Source organism: Podarcis melisellensis (genome assembly GCF_964234715.1).
Source record: "Podarcis melisellensis genome assembly, chromosome: 1".
NCBI classification, from domain to species: domain Eukaryota; kingdom Metazoa; phylum Chordata; class Lepidosauria; order Squamata; family Lacertidae; genus Podarcis; species Podarcis melisellensis.
In genome coordinates this window covers 115,757,760-115,784,525 of record NC_138528.1, presented here as the reverse complement: position 1 = coordinate 115,784,525, position 26,766 = coordinate 115,757,760, and the positions used below count along the sequence as shown (strand labels likewise).

The 26,766-nt window shown below is 44.2% G+C and overlaps 1 protein-coding gene across 1 annotated transcript; it reads left to right on the top strand.

Annotated features, from left to right (window-relative positions):
* Positions 1–7,973: 7,973 nt before the first annotated feature.
* On the top strand, positions 7,974–26,629 carry PDK1 (pyruvate dehydrogenase kinase 1). The gene is made up of 11 exons (XM_081894283.1): positions 7,974–8,388; positions 10,974–11,115; positions 11,410–11,481; positions 12,502–12,686; positions 12,926–13,021; positions 14,284–14,361; positions 16,420–16,496; positions 18,356–18,454; positions 20,093–20,203; positions 21,906–22,019; positions 22,124–26,629. Exons 1-11 carry the CDS (start codon positions 8,271–8,273, stop codon positions 22,262–22,264), a joined length of 1,233 nt encoding a protein of 410 aa, XP_081750409.1. The 5' UTR covers positions 7,974–8,270; the 3' UTR covers positions 22,265–26,629.
* The last annotated feature ends 137 nt before the right edge of the window (positions 26,630–26,766 follow it).

Below are 26,766 nucleotides of genomic sequence, written 5' to 3'. Positions count from 1 at the left end.
GCATTTTTTTTTAAAGCCCTACTTGCCATATGTCCAGGTTGTTCCCCGATTCATTTTGCCACTTCAGGGAAAATCCACCCTGACTCCATTTTGCAACCCAATTCCCACGTGTCCACGGAAAACCCGGACATATGGTAGCCCTAATTTAAAGGCACTCCTTCCTTTAACTACTGTACTGATCCTACTGTGGCAAAGGGAGGGGAGTTTTAAAATTACTGCCCTGCCACCTGAAAAATCACCATGCACCAACATGCATAGCGGCATTGACATGTGTACGTCAGGTAATTTTGAAATTTTGAGAGTGCAATCGTATACACGTCTACTCAGGAGCAGGTCTTGTTGAGTTCCATGGGTCTTACTCCTAAATAAGCATCTATACGATTGCACCCTAAATCTGCTAATTCCTTGTCCTAACTCTTGTGCGCAGCCATGGTAAGCCAGCATTATCTTAAAATGTGCAATAGGCCATCTTTCAATCATGCTTTTTAAAGATCAGTTTGTGTGCTCCTGTTGCTCACACCAAATATACACAGGTTTGTTTTTCAAAGCTTGAATATTGGTTGTACTTTTTGTATATACTGTAAGTCATTCCTACATATTTATTTTTATCATAAATCTTTGTCTTTGACTAACGGTTAAGCCAAAGATTCTCTTTTTTAAATGAACTTTAAATATAGTGAGCAGTAGTGTGTAAGAGTTCAGGGTTTAAGACCGAACATTTTCCACCAGATGTGCCAATTCTTAAGCCTTTGGATACCAACGACTAAAACATTCTTGTAAAATTCTTCTTTATACCTATTTCTGATTGTGTAATAGAGGAAGTATTGTATCTTCTGAATAATTTGTGCACTAATGCATACCTGCAGATGTTTTATCTATAGAAGTTTTATATGACTAACTTATGTGGCATGTGTTCCATGGGTGGGGTGGGGGGACGCGGGGGGAGGTTTTCTAGCTCTGTATTTGCAACAAGATCAACTACTGCAAATGTTATCGCACTTGAAACAAAGGATAAGCTACGAATAAATTTAACTATGGATCTTCACCGGTCCAATTTAAGACTACTGACTAAATGTTCTAAATACCTAAATTTTGATTTTAAGAATAGTTCCATACAGTTTGATACTTGTGATTGTAACCAAGGTATTTGCTGGGGTTTTTTTAAGCTACATCTCTATATTATTTAAAAAAGCCCTCATTGGTACTGATAAAGCAAGGATCATAAATGTGCTGTAACATTTACTATATATGAAATATCAACCGAAGCTTTAGTATGTGCAGATAGTTTGAGATTGGGTGAAAACTATGAAATATCTATCGTCAGGAACCAGACTCTATATGCCTTACAGTTACACTACAAAAATAAATAAATAAAAATAAATCACTAGCTGATGGTGATTATTGTCCTTTCCAAGGATGTCAAGTTCAACTTCTTTCATTCCACATTGATCTGGGATCACTCAGTCAGTAGAGCACGAGACCCTTAATCTCTAGAGTCGTGGAGATCCATGTTGGGCAAAAGATTCCAGTGTGGTGTAGTGGTTAAGAGCGGTAGACTCGTAATCTGGGGAACTGGGTTCGCGTCTCTGCTCCTCCACATGCAGCTGCTGGGTGACCTTGGGCTAGTCATACTTTGAGGTCTCTCAGCCCCTTTTGTTGTGGGGGAGGAAGGGAAAGGGGATTGTTTGCCGCTTTGAGACTCCTTCGGGTAGTGATAAAGCGGGATATCAAATCCAAACTCTTCTTCTTCCTGCACTGTTGCAGGGAGTTGGGCAAAATGACCCTTGTGGTCTATTTTCCAACTCTAGGCTTCATAGAATCAAAGTCTTCGGACAAACAAAAAAAAGAAAGAAATAAAACTCTGACCACGCAGTTTATATAAAAAAGTATTATTCCCCCCCCCAAAAAAAGTCTTTTTAAAAAATGAAATATTTAAACTTATTATTGCCAAACCTCATTTACCAACTCCAGTGCCTCGCAACGTATTCCACCAAATACTGCTGCTTTGTCTCAGCTAAACAGGGTCTCTTACAAGAGCCTCGTAGCAGCACTTCTTAAATCATTATCGTTCAGGATCCCACAGCTATGGGCTTTGAAACTTGAAAAGGCAGAACTTTAAAACACTACTGCATCTTCTCATTAAAAAAATAATAATAATTCTGGTGCCTTGTCAAAAAAGGGGGGGCAAATCCATAGGCAATGCTAAATTAGGGCTGGTCTTTATTATAAAGTGTCATCTCAAGTCACGTCACTGGTATATATATTCATTTTATACATTGTCGCTAACATCAAATGTTAAATCATGGCTAAAAATCACCTGTGGATATTTGTATAAAAAGTGTGAAATAAATTTTGTATGAAAAGCTCTTTCTGTGATGGTGTATTGTGTACAACTTACACATTTTTTATTTCTGCAAACATGTAACCCATATTAAGTCTGGTTAGGGCCACTCCATACAGTATACAGCAGAAAACACAAAATCAAAACAGCTAAATTAAAAAACAAACGAGATTCAAATTATAAAATGCTTGGCGTACCTTTCCTATATTAAATATAATTCAATTTATAGATTATATAATTTAGGTTGCAATCCTGTTCACACTTACTTGGGAGTAGGTCCCATTGAACATACTTGCTCTTGAGTAACAATGAACAGGATTTTCACTGTCAGCAATTCTTAACAAAACATACAGAATTGTCACAAAAAAAGGATGTTGGACGCATGAGTTACTATGTTATACAACGTGCTATACAATCAAAATAGAATAAGGGGCCAGGCCAAGACAATTACACCAACAAATTTTCTAAACTGTTTAAAGTACAGTTTATTCCCAAATCAACCTTTATTATTTTCATATTGTATAGAAAGAAGGACATTTCCAATATGTGCAGGGAAATATCACAAATTATACTATGACCCTGGAAAGAAATAAGTGGGGATGCGCAGTGTTGAATGTGGACCACAAAATTCTACCCTCAGTATTAGCAGAACGATTAAAACCATGGATTTTTTTACGCACAAAGATCAGTTAAATGTTTAAAACAACCATCAGCTGAGAGAAAATGAGGGAAATTAGTGTTGTTTCTTTGGCTGATCGACAGTAGGCTGTTGATGCAGAAAAGGCTTTTAATACAGTAGAGGGGCATTTTTATGAGGGAAGCTTTTGAGGCAACACTGCATGGGACCAGTTCTGAGAGCCTGGGTAGATTACATAGGGCCACTTTGTTTAGGATTCTGAAAAATGCTAAATTTCACAACTCGGGGGAGGGGAGGGGAGGGAGGTAAGGTAAGGTTATTGCCTGTATTCTCATTGGAAGGAAGTCCTAGCCAATTTAGCCTCAGCCTAAATAATGCAATGGATGAACATTGCCAAAAAATTGTGTGAAATCAAACGCTTTGGGGAAAGATAGAACGAATAATTTAGGGAATTATTTGTGACTACTTTACCAGAGGAACACGGGTGGCGCTGTGGGTTAAACCACAGAGCCTAGGGCTTGCCGATCAGAAGGTCAGCGGTTCGAATCCCTGCGACAGGTTGAGCTCCCGTTGCTTGGTCCCTGCTCCTGCCAACTCAGCAGTTCAAAAGCACGAAGTGCAAGTAGATAAATAGGTACCACTCCAGTGGGAAGGTAAATGGCTTTTCCGTGCGCTGCTCTGGTTCGCCAGAAGCAGCTTAGTCATGCTGGCCACATGACCCAGAAGCTGTACGCCGGCTCCCTCAGCCAATAAAGCGAGATGAGCGCCGCAACCCCAGAGTCGGTCACAACTGGACTCAATGGTCAGGGGCCCCTTTACCTTTACTTTACCAGAATCAACAAGCTTGATTTTTAAATATTTTCAGGAATGCAGCAAATAAGGACAATAAGGGGTGGGAGGGCAGGAACAAAGCTTTGCAAAAAATACTTGAGTTTTTTTGGAAATTGTCGGGGGAGGGGGGAGCCTGGTATTTGATGGTCATGTCAGAATTGACACAAATTTAAAAGCGCAGGCAAGTCATGGAGCTCTGAAGAACACATTGGGATTAAAAACAAAACAAAAACCCATGTATTTTGGAATTATAAATATCCTCAGGAACATGCCTGACTGGAAATCCTGCCAGTGTTGGCTGATTATTTCCAAAAGCCCTTGTTTATACTTACGATCTATTCATTTATAATTTGCAGGGATTTCCTGTATTTAGAACTCGGTCATTTCAATTCAGCTTTTAAACATTGCTTTTGTATGTTCTTTTGTACATTTCTGTTTTCTTACAAGTAAAATATTTTTTTAAGTCCTGCTTAAAAAAAAAAGGACCCTCCTTACACAGTTTCAATGGAACATTATTATTTTTTTGTAAAGACAGGCATGGCTAGGCTGTTAGACACACCACTATTAAGGGCCCCTCATTTTCAAAGAATTGTGTTTAGGATTACGAAACTTAATCCTATACATGTACATGTGAAAAAGGACTGTAGTTTCACTAATGACAGATCAGGTCCCTTGTTGTCATTATACCATTGCATTTGGGAGTTCCAGCCGGTTACGCAGCTATGCATAATATACTTATTAAATTAGCATGAATAAAAAAAACAAACATATTTTACATGTCCACAATATAGGAAGTAATTCTCTGTCATGCTGATTCCACATTTGACAGTTCAGGCAGGTCTCATCAGCAACCAATAAATGGAAGGTGTTTAAGAATTAGCAGCCACTACCAAAGGGAGGAACCAACACACAGATTACATGAAAATGGTAGTTATGCAGTAAGTTGTGGGTCTACTACACTGCAGAAAATGAAGGCCTTTACACAGAATGTGTATGTATTAGCTATGTAGTACTCAGTGTAGTGGATGGGGGAAAGTACTCAGTAAAACATGCATTATGTTTACTAATAACTAAGATACTGACCAGGTTGGGAAAGTAATCAAAAAAGCAGACTTCAATGGAATAAACCATCCTGAAAGAATAGTCTCTACTACTCAAAATTAATCTTACAATACAATCCTACTCTGCTGAGAAGCGATGTCTAGTGAGAAGTAAATCCAACTGGACTTGCTCTCCAATGTGTATAGGGATGCATCTTTAATAATATGCTATAGATTCCAATTCGAACCGCTGCAACAGGGTGAGCTCCCGTTGCTCTGTCCCAGCTTCTGACAACCTAGCAGTTCGAAAGCATGCCAGTGCAAGTAGATAAATAGGTACTGCTGCAGCGGGAAGGTAAACAACATTTCCGTGCGCTCTGGTTTCTGCCACGGTGTCCCGTTGTGCCAGAAGCGGTTTAGTCATGCTGGCCACATGACCCGGAAAGCTGTCTGTGGACAAACGCCGGCTCCCTTGGCCTGAAAATGAGATGAGCGCCACAACCCCATAGTTTACCTTATAGATTCCAATCCTGTCTGCCAGAACCGATTGCTCTAATTAGCATAGTCAAATCCAAAATACAAGGCTCCCACAACTGTAAGAGTTAGTGTAAAAAGGGCCGTATCTTCTATATTTTCTTTTGCATTGCCTTTTATGTAACTGATAACAATTCGTTAGCACTGTTCTGTTTTGCATCTGGTCACCCTACTCCTAACAGTCCTCACCAAGTTCTCTTTTTAATCATAATCATGTTTATGCAGCAGTCGCAATGAATTCAGTGGGCCTTACTCTGTAGTAAGTAGACACATAAATACGCCCTAATATAGGCCCACCTTGAGCAGAACCTTCCAGAGCAGCAGCCAAAAGCTGTTTTCATGTGGGAACTGGGTGTGTGAGAGTCTATTTATGATGCTATCTCCCACCCCCTCAACTGACACATCTTTAAATAGTTGCAGGCCAACAACAAATGGGAAAGTTTAAGCTTTTTAAAAAATAAATGCAATGGTGAGAAAAACCTTATTCATGATTTTTAGCAGACAGGAAAAGGGTGCGAGAATTTCTGTTTTCCCCTTGCAGTGTGTAACAACATACTGTAATCCAGTGTTTCCCAACCTTTTTTGGGCAAAGGCACACTTGTTTCATGAAAAAAATCTCGAGGCACACCACCATTAGAAAATGTTTAAAAAATTAACTGTGTGCCTATATTGACTATATATAAAGTAACTCTCTTTAATAGGCATCAAATAAACACAAAGAAAGTATTTTATAATTACTTTATTATGAAATAGGACGCACCTACTTTTTTTGGGGGGGGGAAATAAAGGAAAAAAAAAATTCCTTTATTTCCCCCCCCCCCAAAACCAGGTCGGGGAACAGTGGGATGGCGGTGCTGCGCCTCCCCGCTGTCCCCCGAGCTTGTGGGGCTGGCCCATGTCTGCCTGGTGCGAGGGGCGCTCTGCTTCAGGGCGCCCCGCGCGTCGGGCGGCAGGCTACAGTCCGCAGCATGGGGAACCCTCTGTTTCAGGGCGCCTTGCGCTCTCGGGGGGAGATCCCCCGGGTGCGCAAGGCTTGCCGACACCAGCGCGGAGCACGGGGCGTTCTCCAAAGGGCGCCCCGTGCTCCGCGCTTGCCAACACGAGCGTGGAGCACGGGGCGTCCTCCGAAGGGCGCCCCGTGCTCCCAGCTGCCGCCCGCAAGCCTTGCGCTCCTGGGGGGAGATCCCCCGGGTGCGCAAGGCTGGCCAACACCAGCGCGGCGCACGGGGGCGTCCTCCAAAGGGCGCCCCGTGCTGCCGGCTTCCGCCTGCAAGCCTTGCGCTCTCGGGGGGAGATCCCTCGGGTGCGCAAGGCTTGCCGACACCAGCGCGGAGCACGGGGCATCCTCCGAAGGGCGCCCCGTGCTGCCAGCTGCCGCCCGCAAGCCTTGCGCTCTCGGGGGGAGATCCCCCGGGTGCGCAAGGCTTGCCGACACCAGCGCGGAGCACGGGGCGTCCTCCAAAGGGCGCCCCGTGCTCCGCGCTGCCAGCTGCCGCCCGCAAGCCTTGCGCTCTCGGGGGGAGATCCCCCGGGTGCGCAAGGCTGGCCAACACCAGCGCGGAGCACGGGGCGTCCTCCAAAGGGCGCCCCGTGCTGCCGGCTTCCGCCCGCAAGCCTTGCGCTCTCGGGGGGAGATCCCCCGGATGCGCAAGGCTGGCCAACACCAGCGCGGAGCACGGGGCGGCCTCCGAAGGGCGCCCCGTGCTCCGTGCTGCCGCCCGCAAGCCTTGCACTCCCGCCGCCCGACTCGCCCGCCTCCCTCCCACGGCACACTAGGCAACGTCTCGCGGCACACTAGTGTGCCGCGGAACACCGGTTGGGAAACACTGCTGTAATCTGCATGTTTATTTGGAAGTCCTACTATATTGTTCAGTGGGGTTTGTTCCTTAGTGCGTTCAGGATTGCAGCAAAAGTCACTCAAGACTGTACTCCTGTGCACTTAAGAATTATAGAACTGTATTGTGTACATTGCAAAAAAAGGGGGGATTGTTATTGTAGTTAACCACACATTAATCAAATATGGTATTCATAAAAACCGAGAGTACCTTTTTTCCTGTTTTGTTTCCCATATGGGTTTTATTTCTTGTTTTTCCCCCCTTCATTTTTGTCTTATCTTACTCTGTGCATTTGCAATTTTGTACTTTTTTACTTTTCAATAAAGAATTAAAAAGAGAGAGAGAATAACAGAATTGTAGAGTTGGCCTTACTGGGGAGCGCATCCTACTTCTGAGCTCCGTTGCGAGGTGCGTTAAAGCTAACCCTGTCATCCCCGTATCCCTGATTGGCTGGGCCAGAGTCAGGGGCAACCCAGTCTGATGGGCGGGATCTAATAATAATAATAATAATAATAATAATAATAATAATAATAATAATAATATTGTGGGATACCAGCTGCTAAAAGAGGCACAAGGCACGCACGCAGCGAGCAGCACCGAAACGCAGCCAAAGAAGCGGGTGCAGGTAGCCAAATCTTTGAGGAGAAAAGGCGGCTCGGACTGCAAGCACCGGATTCCCTCAGGTTGGAGCGCCAAGGAGCGGCTCTTCCGGACCCACCCGCCGCACCTTCGCGCCGCCTCGGCCCGCCTCTCCCCCCTCCTTGGCTGGGCGCCGAGAGGAGGAGGAGGCGCTGCCGCCGCCGCTCTTGTCGCCCGGCCCCTTGTCCCTGCCTGGCGTCGCCGCCGCCGCCCACCTCCTCCCTTCTATCTCCGCACAGAGCAGAGAACCTGCCCGGGAAAGCCACCGGCTGTTCGGCTTGCAGCTGCCGAGCCTGGAAATGGCGGCGGGGACGACCTGAAGGGGGGCCCAAAACGAGAGCGGAGCGCGCCGCGCCGCAGCTTCCCGTGCGCCCTGGTGCGCCTTGCGCGCCTCTCCACGCCAAGGGGTCGCCATGAGGCTCCTCCGGGCGCTGCTGAGGAGCGTCTCCCCGGCCACTATCCCTCAGCAGGTGGACTTCTACTGCCGCTTCTCCCCGTCGCCCCTCTCCATGAAGCAGTTCCTCGACTTCGGTGAGTGAGCGCCGCCTCCAACCCGGTGGGAAAGCGCGGCGCCCCCTTGGTTTGCTCGCGCCCTTCCTTCCTCCCAACGGCCCACCATTTTCTTCTCCCCGTGGGACACCGTCCCTTGCAGACCCTGCTTGGGGGTCGGAGGGCGCTAGGCCTCCCCTGGGCGACCCTCCCTCCCTCAGCCATGGCAGGCGCCTGGGTGCGGGCAGCCAATGGGAACGGGCGTCCTCTGTGCCGCCTCCCTCCGCTCCCGTTCGGGTTCTGGGTTTGCAGGTCAGGAGGAGGAGGAGGAAGAGGCCTCGCGTTGTCGCTTCGAGCAAAACAAATCCGACTAGGCTGCTGCTTCCGGAGTTGCCCGAGAGTTCAAATGCCGCAGAGCTGGAAGGGCGACCCCCAGGCTCATCTAGCGCAACCTCTTGCAGTGCAGGAATGTCAACACGCGGGCGGGGACCCCATCCAAGTTGACCCCGCTTAGCTTTGCAAATAAGCTCGCGCTTTTATTGCAGCAACAACAACAACACATTGCATTTCCGAGGCTGAGTAAACACGCTTGTGGTTGGCGGTGCCAGTATTAATTAAGAGCTTTCATTAACACGCGCGCCCAAATTCTCTTGCTTAGTGTGCAAAGCGGCTGTTTCCAGCAAAGGGAAATTGCCACGCAGCCACCTTAACAGGCGAGGAAGGGATTCGTCTGGAGTCTGAGCAGAGAGGTGTGATGTTGCCGTGCAAAGAATTCAGCTTTATTGAATCTAGCACCTTTACTCTCTGCTCAGATGTGTCTTAGTAAGTGACGGCCCTTTTTATCCTGGGACAGTTTTCTGGTTTGTCTTTATTGCAGAGGCCTGCACTTCCTAATCATACTATGTGGAGTCCTCTTCTAAAGCCAGGATTCCATATTGTTAATTTCCCCCCAGAGTGGACCATATATGAAATGGACGTGTTTGTGTTTTAATGGCTACTTTTCCTTATTTATTGCAAGTGGCCCTGCTGAATGTTTTATAAAACATGTGCATATTGCATCAGCTAAATTCTACACCCTTATCTGTTGAGAAGCAGTAACGTCCTATGATATCAGCCTGCAAGCGCCAGGTTTATATAACATCTTAAAAACATTTCAGCAATATTGTTCAAATCTAATCTGGTTTGTAGCCTGCCATTTGCCTCAGTGCATCTAATTGCAGCACTCTTAACACTACCATGTGTGACATGGCAGCTGATATGTTGTATTCGAACAGTGTACCTGATAGCAGAAGCATTATGAGGACTAATTTGGACTTTATGTGATAATTTCGCTTTTCCTAAGTACACCTCCGTGTTTGGTGTTTACAGTGCTCAGTAGCGTAAAAAATGTGAAGGAAAATGCGTATCTCCAAATATTGACATGTATCAGGCAAGTGTGGTGAATGAGCTCTAAATTGAGCATTAGCTAATACTGTAATATTATTGCTAGGAAATGAAAAAATCATTTTGCCGCTCTTCGAGAGTGTGGGGTGGTTGTTTTTTCTTGTAGCACTTGTGTGTTGTTAGCTTTACCACAATGTTACACAAGAAAAATATTTTGTGATGTCAGTGGCTTTTGTTTCATTGCTCATAGAGTACACAAGGATTTCTGCTAAACTTGAGCAAAGCTACATGTTTGCTTCTTCTCCAAATCCCTTTTGATAGAAACCAATGTTACTAATTTAAAGCAGACCTCAATCTAATTTAATTGTAGCAGGTGACACATAGGAAGAGGGGGAAATGGGGTAACAGCTCAAATGGATGGAGTAATGGAAAGAAGGTGAAGGTTAATACCTCTAGCAAGAGCTATTTGACCCTCCCTTTGCAGCCCACTGGAGGAAGAGAGAAAGAAAAAGGGAGACCTGCCCACCTCCAGGTTGTGGTCCATAACAGATTACCCCCAAGTTGATGTAGGGATGACTAGAAGTGTCTTTTACCAACTTTGGTTGGTTAGGAAGTTACAACCATTCCAGGATTGAGATGGCTTGACCTTGGTTGCCCATGCTCTGGTAACTTCAGAGTTGGATTACTGCAATGGGCTCATGGATAGCTCGGTTGGTTGGAGCATGGTGCTGATAACCCCAAGGCTGCAGGTTCCATCCCTGTAAAGAAGAGCTGCATATTCCACAGAGCAGGCCTTTTCATTTGACTGTCCCTGACCTGTGGAATAGAACAGCATTCCTGTTGAATTATGTCCCAACTGGCTTTCCCAGCTGGCTAAATAGTTTTTTACTACCAAATGTTCAGGATTCAGTCATGTTTTGTATGCATTTGCTGTTTTTGTGTTTTTAATTATCTTTTGTGTAAATTGCGTTGAGGCAGTGGTTTAGAAGGTGATTAATAAATTAACTGTCAGAATAAGAATCATTATGTAGCCCTCCTTCACAGGAAAAGGGTTCCCCATTTAGAATTTAAATGTTCCGTGTGTGTGTGTGTGTGAGTGGGAATAACTACAAATTCTGTCCCCACATTTCCTTCTTCCTCATGAATTTGCACATTTCCATAGTTGGGTTCAATGTTCCCTTTATAAAATGACATCCAGTGGTTCTGCAGCTATTGTTTGATTCCTATATTTTTTCCCCCTTCAGGATCTGACAATGCATGTGAGAAAACTTCGTTTATGTTTCTGCGACAGGAGTTGCCAGTAAGATTAGCAAACATAATGAAAGAAATAAGTCTGCTTCCAGACAATCTTCTCAAAACACCTTCCGTTCAGCTCGTCCAGAGTTGGTAAGAATCAGTTTTTAAAAACGAAAAGCAAAACTGATCTTGGATATTTAATAGACACAGCTAGTGATGATAGAAAATGTGAAGTGCCTTCACTTATTTTTTACATACCTTTGCTGCGTGTTTTCTTGTGAGGAAAGATTTGGAAGCTAAAAGCAGCCCTTTAACCCTCTCCAATGTTATTTTGCTGAGTTAATGATCTCGACTTTGTTAGAAAATGTTAGCAGGAAATGGCTAATAATTTCAGCTAGACTATATATATGACAAAGGCCAACCGTGTGGAAATTGTGTTTATAGGTACGTCCAGAGCCTTCAGGAGATCCTTGATTTCAAGGACAAAAGTGCTGAAGATGCAGAAGCCATTTCTTGGTAAGTGCATTTTAATGCATCTGAATATACTGTGGCAACGGATTCTCTAAACTCTTTGTGTGCAGATGTTATTCTGCTTTGAGAAGATGAGTGCCATCCTTTTATGCCATTGAACAGATGTTAAGGGCAGTCTTCAGGCTATTCTGAATGAAGAGAAGTCAGAGAAGTCACATCTTTCTTAAGCGTTTAAAATAACAAGGGTTGATGGATCTTGCTCTCAAAATGATCATGGCTATGCTAACAGAGACAGACCCATACAGTGGTACCTCAGGTTACAGACGTTTCAGGTTACAGACTCCGCTAACCCAGAAAAAGTACCTCAGCTTAAGAACTTTGCTTCAGGATGAGAACAGAAATCGCGTGGCGGCGGCAGCGGAAGGCCCCATTAGCTAAAGTGCTGCTTCAGGTTAAGAACAGTTTCAGGTTAAGAACGGACCTCCAGAACGAATTAAGTTCTTAACCCGAGGTACCACTGTATTTGAAAGTTCAAATTTTTAGTCAATTTTTGCTTCCTGGATGATTTATTGAATAGCAAAATACTTTTTTTAAAAGACCATTATTTTATTTTATTTTATTTTTGCACTGAATAGTTAAGTGGAAGCTGTGACTCTTGAGCATGGGTGGGGAAATATTGGCCCTTCAGCGCTTGCATCAGCCCACAGTCAGCATGGTCAGTGGGAGTTGTAGTACAGCAATATATGGAAGACCATATTTTCGCCACCTAGAGCCAGTGTGGTGTAGTGGTTAAGAGCGGTAGTCTCGTAATCTGGGGAACCGGGTTCGCGTCTCCGCTCCTCCACATGCAGCTGCTGGGTGACCTTGGGCCAGTCACACTTCTCTGAAGTCTCTCAGCCCCACTCACCTCACAGAGTGTTTGTTGTCGGGGAGGAAGGGAAAGGAGATTGTTAGCCGCTTTGAGACTCCTTAAAGGGAGTGAAAGGCGGGATATCAAATCCAAACTCTTCTTCTTCTTCTTAATGCGCCTTAGACCCATTTCACAGAGTGTGCACTTGGTTTCAGTTTTACAGATACTGTGATAACAATCCGGAATCGTCACAACGATGTCATTCCTACCATGGCTCAGGGCGTGATAGAGTACAAGGACCACTATGGTGTTGATCCAGTGACCAGTCAGAATGTGCAGTATTTTTTAGACCGCTTCTTCATGAGCCGTATTTCAATCAGAATGCTTCTTAATCAGCACAGTAAGTACTTCGGTTAATCGCAGAGATGAAATGAATGTGTAGAGCAATTGAGAGTGGTTTTCTTTCAAAGCCAGGGGCTTGTATACTGGGCACCGTGTTTTAGCATTTTCCTTGTCTGTAAACACTTGCCAGTTTTGTTCTTAAAACAATATATTAATTGTTTGTTTCCCGATGTAAAAGCTGCTGCTCTTGCAGCCCATAAATTGTGAATTCACTTGTTATCTTCTTCCATTTGGCAGCTTTGTTGTTCGGGGGGAAAGTCAAGGTCAACCCTGCTCATCCCAAACACATTGGAAGCATTGATCCTAAGTGCAATGTGGTTGAAGTCATAAAAGGTAACATCAGGTAGACTTATCAAGGAAAACAGATGTAATAGCAAATCATTGGTGGCAGTCTAAATGGGCTATTGACTGTGTTTAAAATCGTTCGTGTTGTCAGTTATCCTGGTGGTTATAATCAGGACTGTGTGATACTTTGCCCAAAAAGGGGAAAAAATTCTCGACAAGTTGACCCAAATTATACATAAAGAAAAGCTGAATTACAGAACTTGTAGACAATTTTTGTAATTTAGTCCTAAACTAGAGAGAGAGTGTGACTTCACTTACTTGGCTGTAGAGTAAACTCTATGGATCTAAACAGGACTGACAACAGAGTTAACGTGCATAGGATCACGGTTACTTCCCTATGCTTTTTATAGCGTGTACCGTATTTTTCGCTCTATAAGACACACTTTTCCCCCTCCAAAAACTAAGGGGAAATGTGTGTGCGTCTTATGAAGTGAATGCAGGCTCCATGGCTTCAGCAATAGCAATGTGAAGCCTTTGAAGCGCAGTGGGAGCGCTCCTGCTGCGCTCCGGAGACTTCGCGTTGCTTTCACTGAAGCTTGGAGAGCGAGAGGGGTTGGTGCGCACCGATCCCTCTTGCTCTCCTGGCTTCGTTTCTCTGGAGAGGCACTGCGCAGCTTTCCCTGTCTGCACAGCTTTCCCTCTGCGCAGCGCCCCTTCAGCAAAGCGGGAGGAGAAATGGAAAGAGCTCCGTTTCTCCTGCTGCTTCGCTGAAGGGGCGCCGCACAGAGAGGGAGAGATTTTTTTCTTCTTGTTCTCCCCCTCTAAAACAAGGTGAGTCCTATAGAGCGAAAAATACGGTATTTGGCTGGTCACCGGGGGTGGGGGGGCTGTGAAAGGCTACCGGAAATTTTAATCCGCTCTGGCTTCTGAGATTTTACCGAACATTGGTCACACACTTTCAATCACGTTCAACCTCAGGGACAATATATTTGGCTTTCCCCCCCCTTTCTTAAAAAAGAAAAGAAAAGAAAGCTCTGGAAATTAAAATCTGCATTACCATACACTTTTTCTGTTCTTTGCACCGAATCGAGGCATGCATGCAGCTGTAGTTAGTAACTTGAGTTGTTGTGGCCAGAAATATTCATAATTGGTGTCAGCTGCAGTCGCCAGCAGTTCACTCCTGAACAGTTAAGAACTGGGCTGTCATTAATCTGTTTCCTGACATTTTTAAAAACCGCTGCCAGGATATCGTGCAGAGCTGCGAAGTGTAAACCTTTAAACATACTTGTTGTGGTTTAATTTTTTTGCAGACGGCTATGAAAATGCAAAGACCCTTTGTGACCTGTATTACATGAATTCTCCAGAACTTGTACTCGAGGAGAGAAACGGTAAGAACAGGAAGTGGAATGGGTTATTAAAGGAAGTCACAAGTCCTTGGCAAGGATTTATCACACGCTGCCACTTTTTTGTGCAGGTCTCCCTTTTTAGACTGTGTCTGCGATAGTTCTCATCTTTCCATTGGTTGGGCATCACGTGTGTGATGACTGTCTTGCTCAGTCTGCAGTGCGAATAGGTGCTGCTTCTGGTGCATAGAATGTTAATCGGGTAACCCGGGCACAGCCTTAAACATGATGTGTTTAATAACCCACTCCGTATATGCCGATTTCATTATAGAAATATGCTATGGAGGACCTTGGGTGGCTGCAGGTCTCTGCATCGTGTTTGCACAGTGAAAGAAACGTGCTGCGTGTTGCAGGGTTCGCCGGGAAAAGTTCATAGCATGAACTTGTGAAGTAGCTTTCGGTGTCGAGTTACCAGGGGTCAGCAAACTTTTTCAGCAGGGGGCCGGCCCACTGTTCCTCAGACCTTGGGGGGGGCTGGACTATATTTTGAAGGGGGGGGAATGAACAAATTCCACAAATAACCCAGAGATGCATTTTAAATAGAAGGACACATTCTACTCATGGAAAAACACCAGGCAGGCCCCACAAATAACTCAGAGATACATTTTAAATAAATGGAAAAACACACTGATTCCCGGACTGTGTGCGAGCCAGATTTAGAAGGCGATTGGGCCGCATCTGGCCCCCAGGCCTTAGGTTGCCTACCCATGAGTTACACCATGGTTCATAACTTCGCCAGGCACATTTTGTTGTGAGACCACTTATTCTACAATGATAACTGCAACAGCTACACTGTGAGCGATACTTTTTCTTTGAATACTTCTTTGAAATGACCTATTTAAGGTTACGTGGAACTTTCACATTCTGAACACATTTCAGCATGATGCAGGCGGTGCTGTGGGTTAAACCACTGAGCCTAGGACTTGCCGATCAGAAGGTCAGCAGTTCGAATTCCCGCTGCGGGGTGAGCTCCCGTTGCTCGGTCCCTGCTCCTGCCAAGCTAGCAGTTCGAAAGCACATCAAAGTGCAAGTAGATAAATAGGTACCACTCTGGCGGGAAGATAAACGGCGTTTCCAGGAGCTGCTCTGGTTTGCCAGAAGCGGCTTGAGTCATGCTGGCCACATGACATGGAAGCTGCACGCCAGGTCCCTCGGCCAATAAAGCGAGATGAGCGCCGCAACCCCAGAGTCGTCCCCGACTGGACCTAATGTTTAGGGGTCCCTTTACCTTTAACACAGCCCTGTAATGCTGCCAGATCAGGATTTTATTTTGCTGGGCAGAGAGTAAATCGGAAATATATACACCATGTGCGACCTTTTACTGAAAAGGTAAAGAGCTGCAACAACTTTCAGCGGTTACTATTGCAAGAAGGATGTGTCTTTATGTGTGCAAGCCCTGTGACACACAAGACACAGAGACAGCATTTATGGTATACCTCCAATATACTTTCTCAAATTGGGGAGTGGACATCTTTCAGACAGATAATAAAATAGAAAAACAAATAATATGTACCTGGATCCAAATAAGCATACTGTATTTTTTGCTCTATGAGACGCACCAGACCATAAGATGCACCTAGTTTTTGGAGGAGGAAAACAAGAAAAAAAATATTCTGACTCCCAGAAGCCAGAACAGCAAGAGGGATCGCTGCACAGCAATCCCTCTTGCTGTTCTGGCTTCTGGGATAGCTGCGCAGCCTGCATTCGCTCCATAAGACGCATACACATTTCCCCTTACTTTTTAGGAGGGAAAAAGTGTGTCTTATAGAGCGAAAAATACAGTATTATTTTTGAAGTTTCAGAATAATTTTTTAATATGGTATCGGGGGCAGAGGTTGCTTGTGTTCAACAAGGGGCAGGTGGCAATCCAAAAATAGCTCTGGATAGATATACAAGCTCTGTTTGGCATGCCTAAATAAGCTTTTTGAATCTAAGCCATTGTAAACTTCTAAGAGGGCCACACTGTTTAGTCGTGCTCAGTCAGGCCTTGCCAAAACTGATAGTTCAGCGCTCGGTTGTTTTTTTCTTCCCCTCTTTTTACAGTAAAATCACCAGGGCAGCCCATGCAGGTGGTGTATGTCCCGTCACATCTCTACTACATGGTTTTTGAACTTTTCAAGGTTTGTACAAAACACACTGATATGTTGTGGGTCTTCTTTCTCTGTTTTCTGTTGCCAAACTATCAAGAGACAAGACAAACACGGCAATTCCTGACATTTGATATGCTGAAAAAAAGAGTAGGGGGGGTATATCACTTTTAAAGACAAGCGTTTCAGGCTTACACACAATCTACTCTCATGAAGGAGGTCTCCGTTTATTTTCATTCCCTTCAAAAGACTCGGCTGAACATAATCTCATAGGGAAGTAGCCAGTGCGCCAAGGAGCCCAGAGAAGGGCAGGCTGATTTTTGAGGCATAGTAGGGCTTCAGGTCATAGGACATGGGTGGTGCTGTGGTCTAAACCACAAAGCCTAGGGCTTGCCGATCAGAATATTGGCGGTTCGAATCCCCACGATGGGGTGAGCTCCCGTTGCTCGGTCCCTGCTCCTGCCAACCTAGCAGTTCGAAAGCACTTCAAAGTGCAAGTAGATAAATAGGTACTGCTCCGGCGGGAAGGTAAAAGGCATTTCCATGCGCTGTTCTGGTTTGCCAGAAGCGGCTTAGTCATGCTGGCCACATGACCCGGAAGCTGTACGCCGGCTCCCTCAGCCAGTAAAGCGAGATGAGCGCCGCAACCCAAGAGTCGGTCACGACTGGACCTAACGATCAAGGGTCCCTTTACCTTTAGGGCTTCAGGTCACCTGCTGTGGTCACCAGGACTGGAGTTGGGCTTAGTACTCGAATGTGGGTCTGCAGATGTTGTTGGATTACAACTCTTATCATATCCAGGGTTGCCATGTTACAAACAGTGAAAATCTGGACAGTTGTTGATCCTTTTGAGGGGGGCAGGCAGAATTGTTAAGCTTTTTTAGTTTTGCCCAAAGTTGCATAGTGGCACAAAAATTGCCGTTTCTCTGCTATTGTTATGGAAAATCAGGAAAGACGACTGCAATAACATGGGCTGCCATACATCTGGAATTTCCCAGACATTTCACCGATTCCCACCCACATGCAGTATTCCGGATATTTCCAGGAAATACCGGACATATTGCAACCCTATCATATATGACCATTGGTCAGACAGTCAGAAGTGGAGTGCCCCCATGCATGAACCGGTATTATTCCTCTTATGTTTAGGTGGCAGCTGTGGTCATGACTGCCTTTTAACATCTGGAGATTCCCCACCCCTAGGGGATCCCTTTATGTGCACAGGGTCGCATGTGAGAATGATAGAGTTGTCTTCCAGATTTTGTTTCCATGGATTGCTCTGCAAGTAAAGGGACTCGATTTCACATCTAAAATACAAAATATACGTTGTTGCCCGTATTTAAATTCTAAAACGGCAGGGAACAGAATTCAGACTACCGTTCCCATTCTAGCACTGCATCCATGAAATACCTTTCAATCTTGAAAGACAGAAATAACCAAATCCTAGTCAAGTCGGTTGGGTAGGTTCATAAAATGTTTACAAAGCAGGAAGCAACTTTTTATGTATTTTGGAACAAGTTTCTTCTAAAATCTTTTGAATCATTATGTGATCACAGCTAAATGGAACTGTTTTATTAAATTACCAAGCTAAAATGATATACAGTGGTATCTCTGGATGCAAACGGGATCCGTTCCGGAGCCCCGTTTGCATCCAGAAGCGAACGCAATCCGCACATGTGTGGGTCACGATTTGCAGCTTCTGCGCATGCGCAGGTCGTCATTTTGACCGTCTGTGCATGTGCGAGTGATGAAACCCAGAAGTAACGCGTTCCATTACTTCCGGGTCGCCGCAGCACGCAACCTGAAAATACTTATCCCAAAGCTACTTCAACCCAAGGTATGACTGTACAGATATGTAATTTGGCCATTGCTTCCGTGTTTTGAAATCTTAGAATGCAATGAGAGCTACAATGGAACATCATGCGGATCGAGACATTTACCCTCCAGTTCATGTCCACGTCACATTAGGCAATGAGGATTTAACTGTGAAGGTAATGGCTTTGTTTACTCTCTCATTTCCCACTTCGTAGTCCTGGCAAACGGTTAAAGCGCTGGTTTTCCAGTAATTTTCATCTTGATGTGCATTTACCTGCCATGGGCATTTTGCGTGTTTATTTACTAACGAATTACCTGGTCATAAAATAGCAAGTGGAAGCAGCATATATGATTCAAACAGGACTGCTAGAGTATTTTGCCAATTCAGGGATCCAGGATGAGGAGTTCAGTCTATTTTGGACGTGGTTGTGCTCCCCATAATATTCAGATGAGCAGTTGGGAGATGCTCCTGGATCTATCATTATTCTTGGATGTTTGAGTGGCAGCTGTGGTCTTGAGTGCTTTTTGCCAGCTGCAGCCCCCTCTTGAACTGAACAGGCCTGGTCACAGTCATAGTGGGCTGTCTGCCATTGAAGAGCATTCTGAAACTCGATCCAAAAGGCTGCCAGGGCTTTAAACAGAGCCAGACAAGTAGCATGCATTGCTACAATATTGTTTCATCTGCAGCGATGGCCAGGGCCTAGGATTTCTTGATCACCTCCTCTCATATGTAGCTTCCCAATGTCCTATTCCACATTGGAGACCCTGCACCATGTCCCTGTGTCATCTTAGGTTCAGTGGATGGTTGTATGAGCAGACTCTCGATTGCTGCCTCCTCAGCTGTGAAATATCCTAACTGACACTCAGCTTGTGGTCCATACCTGGTTTTAAACAGACCTTGTGGGGATTATATCTTTTGTAGATTGGGGTTGCTATTGAAATGTTTTCTGTTGTTTGGGACTTATTTGGGACTGGAAAAGAAATCTTTGGTTTTGTATGATTTGCATTATTATATTTCTATTAGCTGCCTATTATTATTCTATTAACTGTCTTGAACATCCAAACTAACTGAAGAGTAGTGCGTAAATTGTCTTGAAGAAGTACCGTATTTTTCGCCCTATAGGACGCACTTTTTCCCCTCCAAAAATGAAGGGTAAATGTGTGTGCGTCCTATGGTGCGAATGCAGGCTTTCGCTGAAGCCTGGAGAGCAAGAGGGGTCGGTGCGCACCGACCCCTCTCGCTCTCCAGGCTTCGCGGACCTCTCCACAAGCAGTGGGAGCGCTCCCGCTGCTTGCGGAGAGTTGCCTGCATGCCGAAGCCTGCGCGCGCTGAGCTCAGCGCGTCCAGGCTTCGCGGACCTCTCCGCAAGCAGCGGGAGCCTGCGCTGGGCTCCCACGGCTTGCGGAGAGCTGCCTGTTTGGGGGCTGAGGTCGGGGGAAGCTCGGGCCTCCCCCGCCCCAGCCCCGCGCCTGGGGGGGAAATAATTTTTTTCCCTTTATTTCCCCCCAAAAAACTAGGTGTGCCTTATGGGACGGTGCGTCCTATAGGGCGAAAAATACGGTACATTTTGTGCATGCAGGCCAACATTCACCATTCATTCATTCAGTTAGTTAGTGTACCACACTATACTCGCAGGTCTCAGGGCGGTTCTCCAGGTAAAAGCACAATATAAAAACATTAAATACATAATAAAATATACAAGGTGTATATTTCTAATGTAAGGTTGGGTATGCCAGTGTTTGTTTTTAGCCAGATCTAGAGCGTGTGGCATGAATCGTCCCCAAGTCCTAACCCCCCCCCCCCCACATTCTAGATGTGTGATCGTGGCGGTGGTGTTCCTTTGAGGAAAATAGATCGGCTGTTTAACTACATGTATTCAACTGCACCCCGTCCCCGTGTTGAGACATCGCGAGCAACACCTCTGGTATGTAGGCCATTTTTATGTGATACCTTGCATTGCCAGTTGGCAAATTAGCTAGTTGAAGTGGTTAACAAAATATTTCCTTGTACATTAGGGGGGGGGGCTTTTCCGGTTGAGGGCAGCATTCCATTGGGGTAATGTGGGGTGGGGGGGGCAAAAGCCAGTAGTGGGTACATGCAGAGCTTCTTGTTCTTTCTTGCTTCTCTCCCCACCCTTCTCCATTTCTTGCCTGCCCAGCAGGCTGCCAAGGAAAGGACAGATCACTCTTGCCAGATGCAAATTTGCAGAGAGGTCTTTTGAAATTAGGCAAAGAGTCACGTGAAATTAGGCCACACTGGCTGTAGGTTGCCCATACAAAGATCCATTGCTTATGGTAAATATGGGCCAGAATGATGTTATTATTAACTGAAGCCAGTATCCAGAGTTCCACTGTTGGCATGTATTAACAAACTTCCAAATGCAAAAAAAAAAAAAAACCTTCATTAAGAAAATCAGGCTCTAGCAAGGCACTTTTCTATCAGCAAAAGCCTGCTTTGTGCAGTTAATGATGCATGTAACTTTCTCCAGTTCATGGGCAAGAACAGCCTCACTGCCATTTTTGCTCCCTGCTTTCTAGAGTGGTGTGAAACTATTTTAAATGCTAATAAGTTTTAAGGCTGAAGATTCTGTGAGCTGATGCCTATGTTGTTTTGGTGGCTTATCTGGGCAGTTTTTTATACTCCACAGCAAGTCAAATAAGAGCATTGTTCAGCGAGACAAATTCATACAACACTAGGTCCTGTGTCTGCTCGTTCTTACATTTCATCTGAGTTCCTGTGATATCTTCTACCACATTATCTAACACTTGTCTTTCCTTATGCCTAGTGGTTATACATCTGATAATGCCAGTCATGTCACACAGTGAAATTACTGAATATCCAGTACAGATGCCCATGCGATCCTATCATAAGAGAAATTTGCATGCAGATGCAATAGGGATAAATGAACAGCTTTTTTTCAAGGGCAGTTGAACAGAAGAATGAACAAGAGAGGAAGGCCTAACTGTGTGGCTTAGTGGTTAAGGGTGTTGCATCAAGGGCCTGGAAGACTCGGGTTCAAATCCCCAGTGTTGAAGCTTACTGAGTGACATTGGGACTTTCTCACAGCTTTGTTGTGAGATTAAAATGGGGAATAAAAATGTATGCTACCTTGAGCTCCTTTCAAGGAAGGCAAGTTATAAATGTAATAAAAATAAATAACTGCAAGCTTCAGTTTCATCTGAATAGGAATCCATTGGCACGGATCAGGAAGAATATTAGAGAACACCTACCTGCAGTTTTGTCTTTTCACTGTAAAAGTAACTCCCCTTTTCTCATGTTTGTGTCCAGCAACAGAATGCCTTTTCTCTAGCAAATGTTGATTATATTGGGCGGGATTCAACAGACAAGTCCCACTAGCAGAAGCTCACACAAGGACGCGATGGGGGTTTCCACTGTCCTTCCCTCGCACACCCCCCCAAAATTGGCTGGAGGTGTGTGTCAAGAAGGCCACAGAACATCGCAGGGAGGAAGGAAGGGGGCCATTCTGGATGGCAAGCTAAAATGCTTGCACTGGTGCAATGATCAGAAGAGTGCAACTTGGAATTCCTCCCATTACTATTTTTGTTTTTCGTATGTTTTAGCTAACTCTCTTGTTGTCGGTTTTTGTGTGTGTGTGTTATGTTTAGGCTGGATTTGGTTACGGCTTGCCTATATCCCGTCTCTATGCTCAGTACTTCCAAGGAGATCTGAAGCTCTATTCGCTAGAGGGTTATGGTACAGATGCTGTTATCTTCATAAAGGCATGTTATTTATCACCCTCTTTGACAAACGCCTTTCCATTTAAAAGGCAGGATCTGATGATGGCTAAGCTATATTGAACATGGCCCTTTCCTTCTCTCTGCAGGCTTTATCAACAGAATCTGTTGAAAGACTGCCGGTATATAACAAATCAGCTTGGAAACATTACACAGCGAATCATGAAGCAGATGACTGGTGTGTCCCAAGTAGTGAGCCAAAAGACATGACTACATTCCGCAGTATATAGCCATATGGGACAATATGTGGTGTGCAGAAGGTAGCCTTAGTACACAGTTCATGTTAGGACTGTGTAAGTCTGGTTTACTACAGTACAGCTCGTAATATTTTGTATGGGGGAGCACACAATTTCACTAAACAGGAGTCTCAAAACCACGTCTTTTCTAGAGCAGCGTTCGTTTAAAAAAGTGAGTATGCTAAATTCATTTCAATCATTCCATCTTAAATTGCTTCAGCGGGTAGATCTGGTGTATCAAGTTCTAGATTTTATATAAAAAGGTCAGTGCACCGCTTGTTCAAGTATTGTACAATTTCACTTGCCAAGCATTCTAATGAGACTTCCATGGAAAACTTAGTTGAATTAAAGAACTGCAATGCTGTAAACCTTATCTGGGAATCAGTTGCACTAACACAGACAGCATTACAATGTGAGAAATACTAAATAAAACGTGATCATGCTTTTTTTCTAGGAATCAAACAGTTTGAGCCTTCTAATATTAGACACCATAGTTCTTCTAACAAACCACATGCATTTAATTTCATACATGATCCAGCTTGAGTTTCATTAATATTAATTGGGAAGTTTAGCACATAATTAAATATCTCCCACTAAAATCAGTGGCACTTGATAACATTTACATTTGGCTAGCTTGTGCCTTGTTTTTACCCTCTGTAGGAAGTTTGAATGAAAATCTCAAATCTGGTAGTGCATAAATATGTTATTCTTTAGATGGTGTTCCAAGAATGAATATTTGCCCCTCTCCAGAATATTCAGGCCTAATGAATTGAATCCCAAAAATGATGAGTTGAACTTCACTTATATAGTGGGACTTTTCTGCCACCACCAAAGTTGGTTCTGAGAATTGAAGGACTGTCTGGAATGGCATATGATGGGGTACAGAGGCTGTAGTGAGATAGGGAATTATGGAGAATTCAGTGGGGCTGACTTGTGGGAGTGCCTTGCCACACGCACAGGACATCTCTGGATCCAGCCCTTTTATATCAGCAGTTGCAATTAATGCAAAAACGCTGAACATGATCTGGACAAAATGGAATTGCTGGAGAGGCTTAAGCAAGTCCTCAATTCTCCTGTTGAAATTAGTGGTATTTGAAAGTGCTTAAACTTTTGATGAATTTTGCTTTTCAGTAAATGAAAGTTGTTAGTAAAGCACAGCCTGCCTCCTAATTTAATGCCACTGATACTTGCACTGATTTTTGCAAAAATGAAATAGGCCTCAGGTTGTTAAGAAAGTTTGGACATTATGCACATAGTACTTTTGACATCTAATTGCTATGGGTATGTTTTTTTGCACTATTATTGTATTTCTTTTAAAATATTTGGATATGTTCAGCTTCTTAAGAATGAGAAGAAACTGGAGCAATAACAACATATTAGTTCTTTTTAAAAATGTGGTATACTTTCTGTTCCGAGCTGATATTTCTTGCTGCTCTAGCCTATTAAATACTTCTATACATATTTAACTTCCTGTTTATGCTCTATCTTCTATAAACATGTGGCCAGCTGCCAAGTAGTAGAATGAAAGCAATTTAATTTCACTGAATTCAGCTGAATTCTGGAATATTTGGTAGTCTCTAATACTGTCATGGTAACTTGCAAACTCAACAAGAAGCGGATGAACGATAGCAGCCATCGTGAACATAATGCCAGTATTGCAAGGAATAATCAAGACAGGAGCTATCTAGTAAGTTGTGCATACATTATAGAAAGCACAATTGGTATCTATCTGAAGGGTAGTTTCCCATTCTCAAAGCAAAGCCTATTGCATTGGGTTATGGTTCCAACTGGTGGTTGAAGGTAGAACAAACATTTTGGGAAAGCTCCCACAATCTAGTTTGCCCAAAGTAGCAAACCTAAAATGTAAGTATAGAACAAGAAACTGAGAGAACAAGGATCAGCTTGGCCTGACTCCCGTGTGTGTGTGTGTGTGTGTGTGTGTGTGTGTGTGTGTGTAAATAAAAATGCAGATTACTGCATGGGAATGAGTGAATATTGCAGTCATTAAAAGTAGGGTGCAGTAGCCTTGTGGTGCTAATGAAAGCTACCCTTCAGGTAGGTGCCAATTGGTATTTTTTCCCAACTGACAACACAAGGCTATATAGTTGGGATGTATCAAAAATTACCCCCAACTAGGCTGGGACCCCCACTCCAGCAAAGAAAAAGATTTTTTTTGAGAGAGAGACCCTCTTACCAAACGCTTCTTCAGCCTAAGCACAGGAACCAATTTTACAGTATCTCGTGAAGGGACTGGGAGAAAGATCACACAGAGAAAGGAAAGGGAAAGGCTAAGGAGCTGCCAGAAGCTGCAGAAGGACTGCTTTCAGAAGCAGCTCTGTTGTCTGGCTGTAATCAGGTTGTGTTCAACATATGTGCCCGAGGTAACATGCCCTGATGGTGCTAGTAAGAGCATGTTTCAACAGCTCCACAACACACACAGCTGCCTTCCTCAACAGTCAGCGCGCAAGGGAATGGTGGAGGGACGAGAAAGATAGAGACAGAAGGATTGTTTTAAAATTAAGCAGAGAGAGAAGGGAGTGGAGCATAAAAAATAGTAGGGCCTGACTATGGGAGCAGAGAAAGTGACGGGTTGAGGAATGAGAAACTAAAGTCCAATAGAGAGCGGGACTGAGAAAAACAGTGTAGGACCAAGAAAAAAGGGGGGGGGGGTAGCAAAAGCAAGAAACATTGACCTGAAGACAAAAGCCAGTGGAAATTTTAAGTGACATTGCTGCTTTTGCCAACAGTGAACTGGATTATGGGAACTGCCTACTTCTTAAAATGTTCATCCTGCCTTTGACCACCTGGTGGAGCCATAAACCAACCAGATAATCTTGCATTGCCAGTGGGGGGGAAACAGTTGCTCACACACCCAGACATCAAAAGCAGCTATGGTACATTTTTTACTCAACAGGCACAAACTCTTATTTGCTGCATGTACACACACAAACCTCAGGTCCTAACTTGGTGTTGCATTTAAATTTCTTTATATCCAGCAAATGTGGCATAAAATAGATAATGCTCTCTTCACCTTCTCTTTGGTTCCTAGCTCTCCCTTGACAATTTTTGCCGCCAACGTTTAATTCACCTCCACAATTGCAATGTTCATGTGATGCCTCCTAGGCAAGATCCTCCATTAAGATGCACACGCAGAAATCAAAGAATGCAGTTTAGCCACTTTGCAGTAACTGAGATGCCGGATTAAAGAGTACAGTGCCGTGATTGTAAACATATTTACTCAGGAATGAAACCCTTTTCAGAGTAATGGCAGAGCCAAATGATGTGTTAAGTTTTTTGTTGATAGTTGGGAAACAGCAAAATAGACCCGCCTGTACGTTGGAGCATCTTATTAGGAAATTCATTATGTCAATTGGATCATAGAACATGCTGTGCAGAATGAAACTGCCCTTGGCTATAACCAATAGCAGCTTAGTAGGGAAGTTTTCAAATTAAGACGCATATCAAGCTACTGCTTTAAGGTGTCACAGCCTTTGGGAGTAAAGCATTTCTGCTCTGTGAGCTAGTAAACAAAGAGTACAGTAGGTTTGGCATCATTAAAAAGCCAACACTCACATTTGCACCTGCCTGCCGCTTATGAAGGTTTGATCATCTGGAGGTGGAGGGGCTGAACGAGATACTGGAATTAGTATCCTCTATTCATGTAAAATATGAATTGTAATTAGGGCTACAGTCCTGATCCAGTAGTTAGAGGAACTGCATGTGCATTGCTGTACTATGGATGCCTGTTGAGCCCGCTTCTACGCTTGCCTTCTAGACTGCCAGGGGATTTGCATGTACACATCTGGATACGCATGCACATTGTCCCAGCTGGATGATTATTTTAAGCATGTTCAACAATCAAAGTCAACTGAAGGTTTACCACTAACCAAAGCAACTGTTTGTGGTAGCAAACTCGCTGTTCGGTCATAGGCACAATGAGTTCATTTGCTATTTTAAAGTTTGATTCCTATGAATAAAGCATTTCAGGAGAAAATAATTTATAATACTACTTTATATTCCAGGCAACTCCCTGTTTGCACAGGGGTTGTTGCGTTCTGGGTCATCTCGCGTGTCAGTGGAGTGTGCGTAAGCTCGACCCATTCCGCTCCCTTCTGGGGCTGAAAACAGTGCTCGCGTCGGCAGTTGCAGGCCAATAAAACTCACACAAAGTGATTGCCGTGTGTATTCCCTTGCTAGAGCTAGATTTGGAAATAATTTTGATTGCAGGTGGAAGAATGACATTACAACAGCCAGGCATTTTGTATTTGGAATTTTAACATTGTACTGTGAAAATTTAGGCTTGCAAGAAAGAGGCTTACTGTGATTTTTATAATAATAAATCCTAAACATTTTAAAAAATCTGGCACTCCATTGATTAATTGCACGTTAACTCCTGGTCTTGTATTATCACTTCAGTGTGGAAACACTTGGTCGCCCCTTGTTAAGGCTGTAACTCCAGTTGTCTAATTGGTTATGGTTGCTGAGGCTGGTGAGTT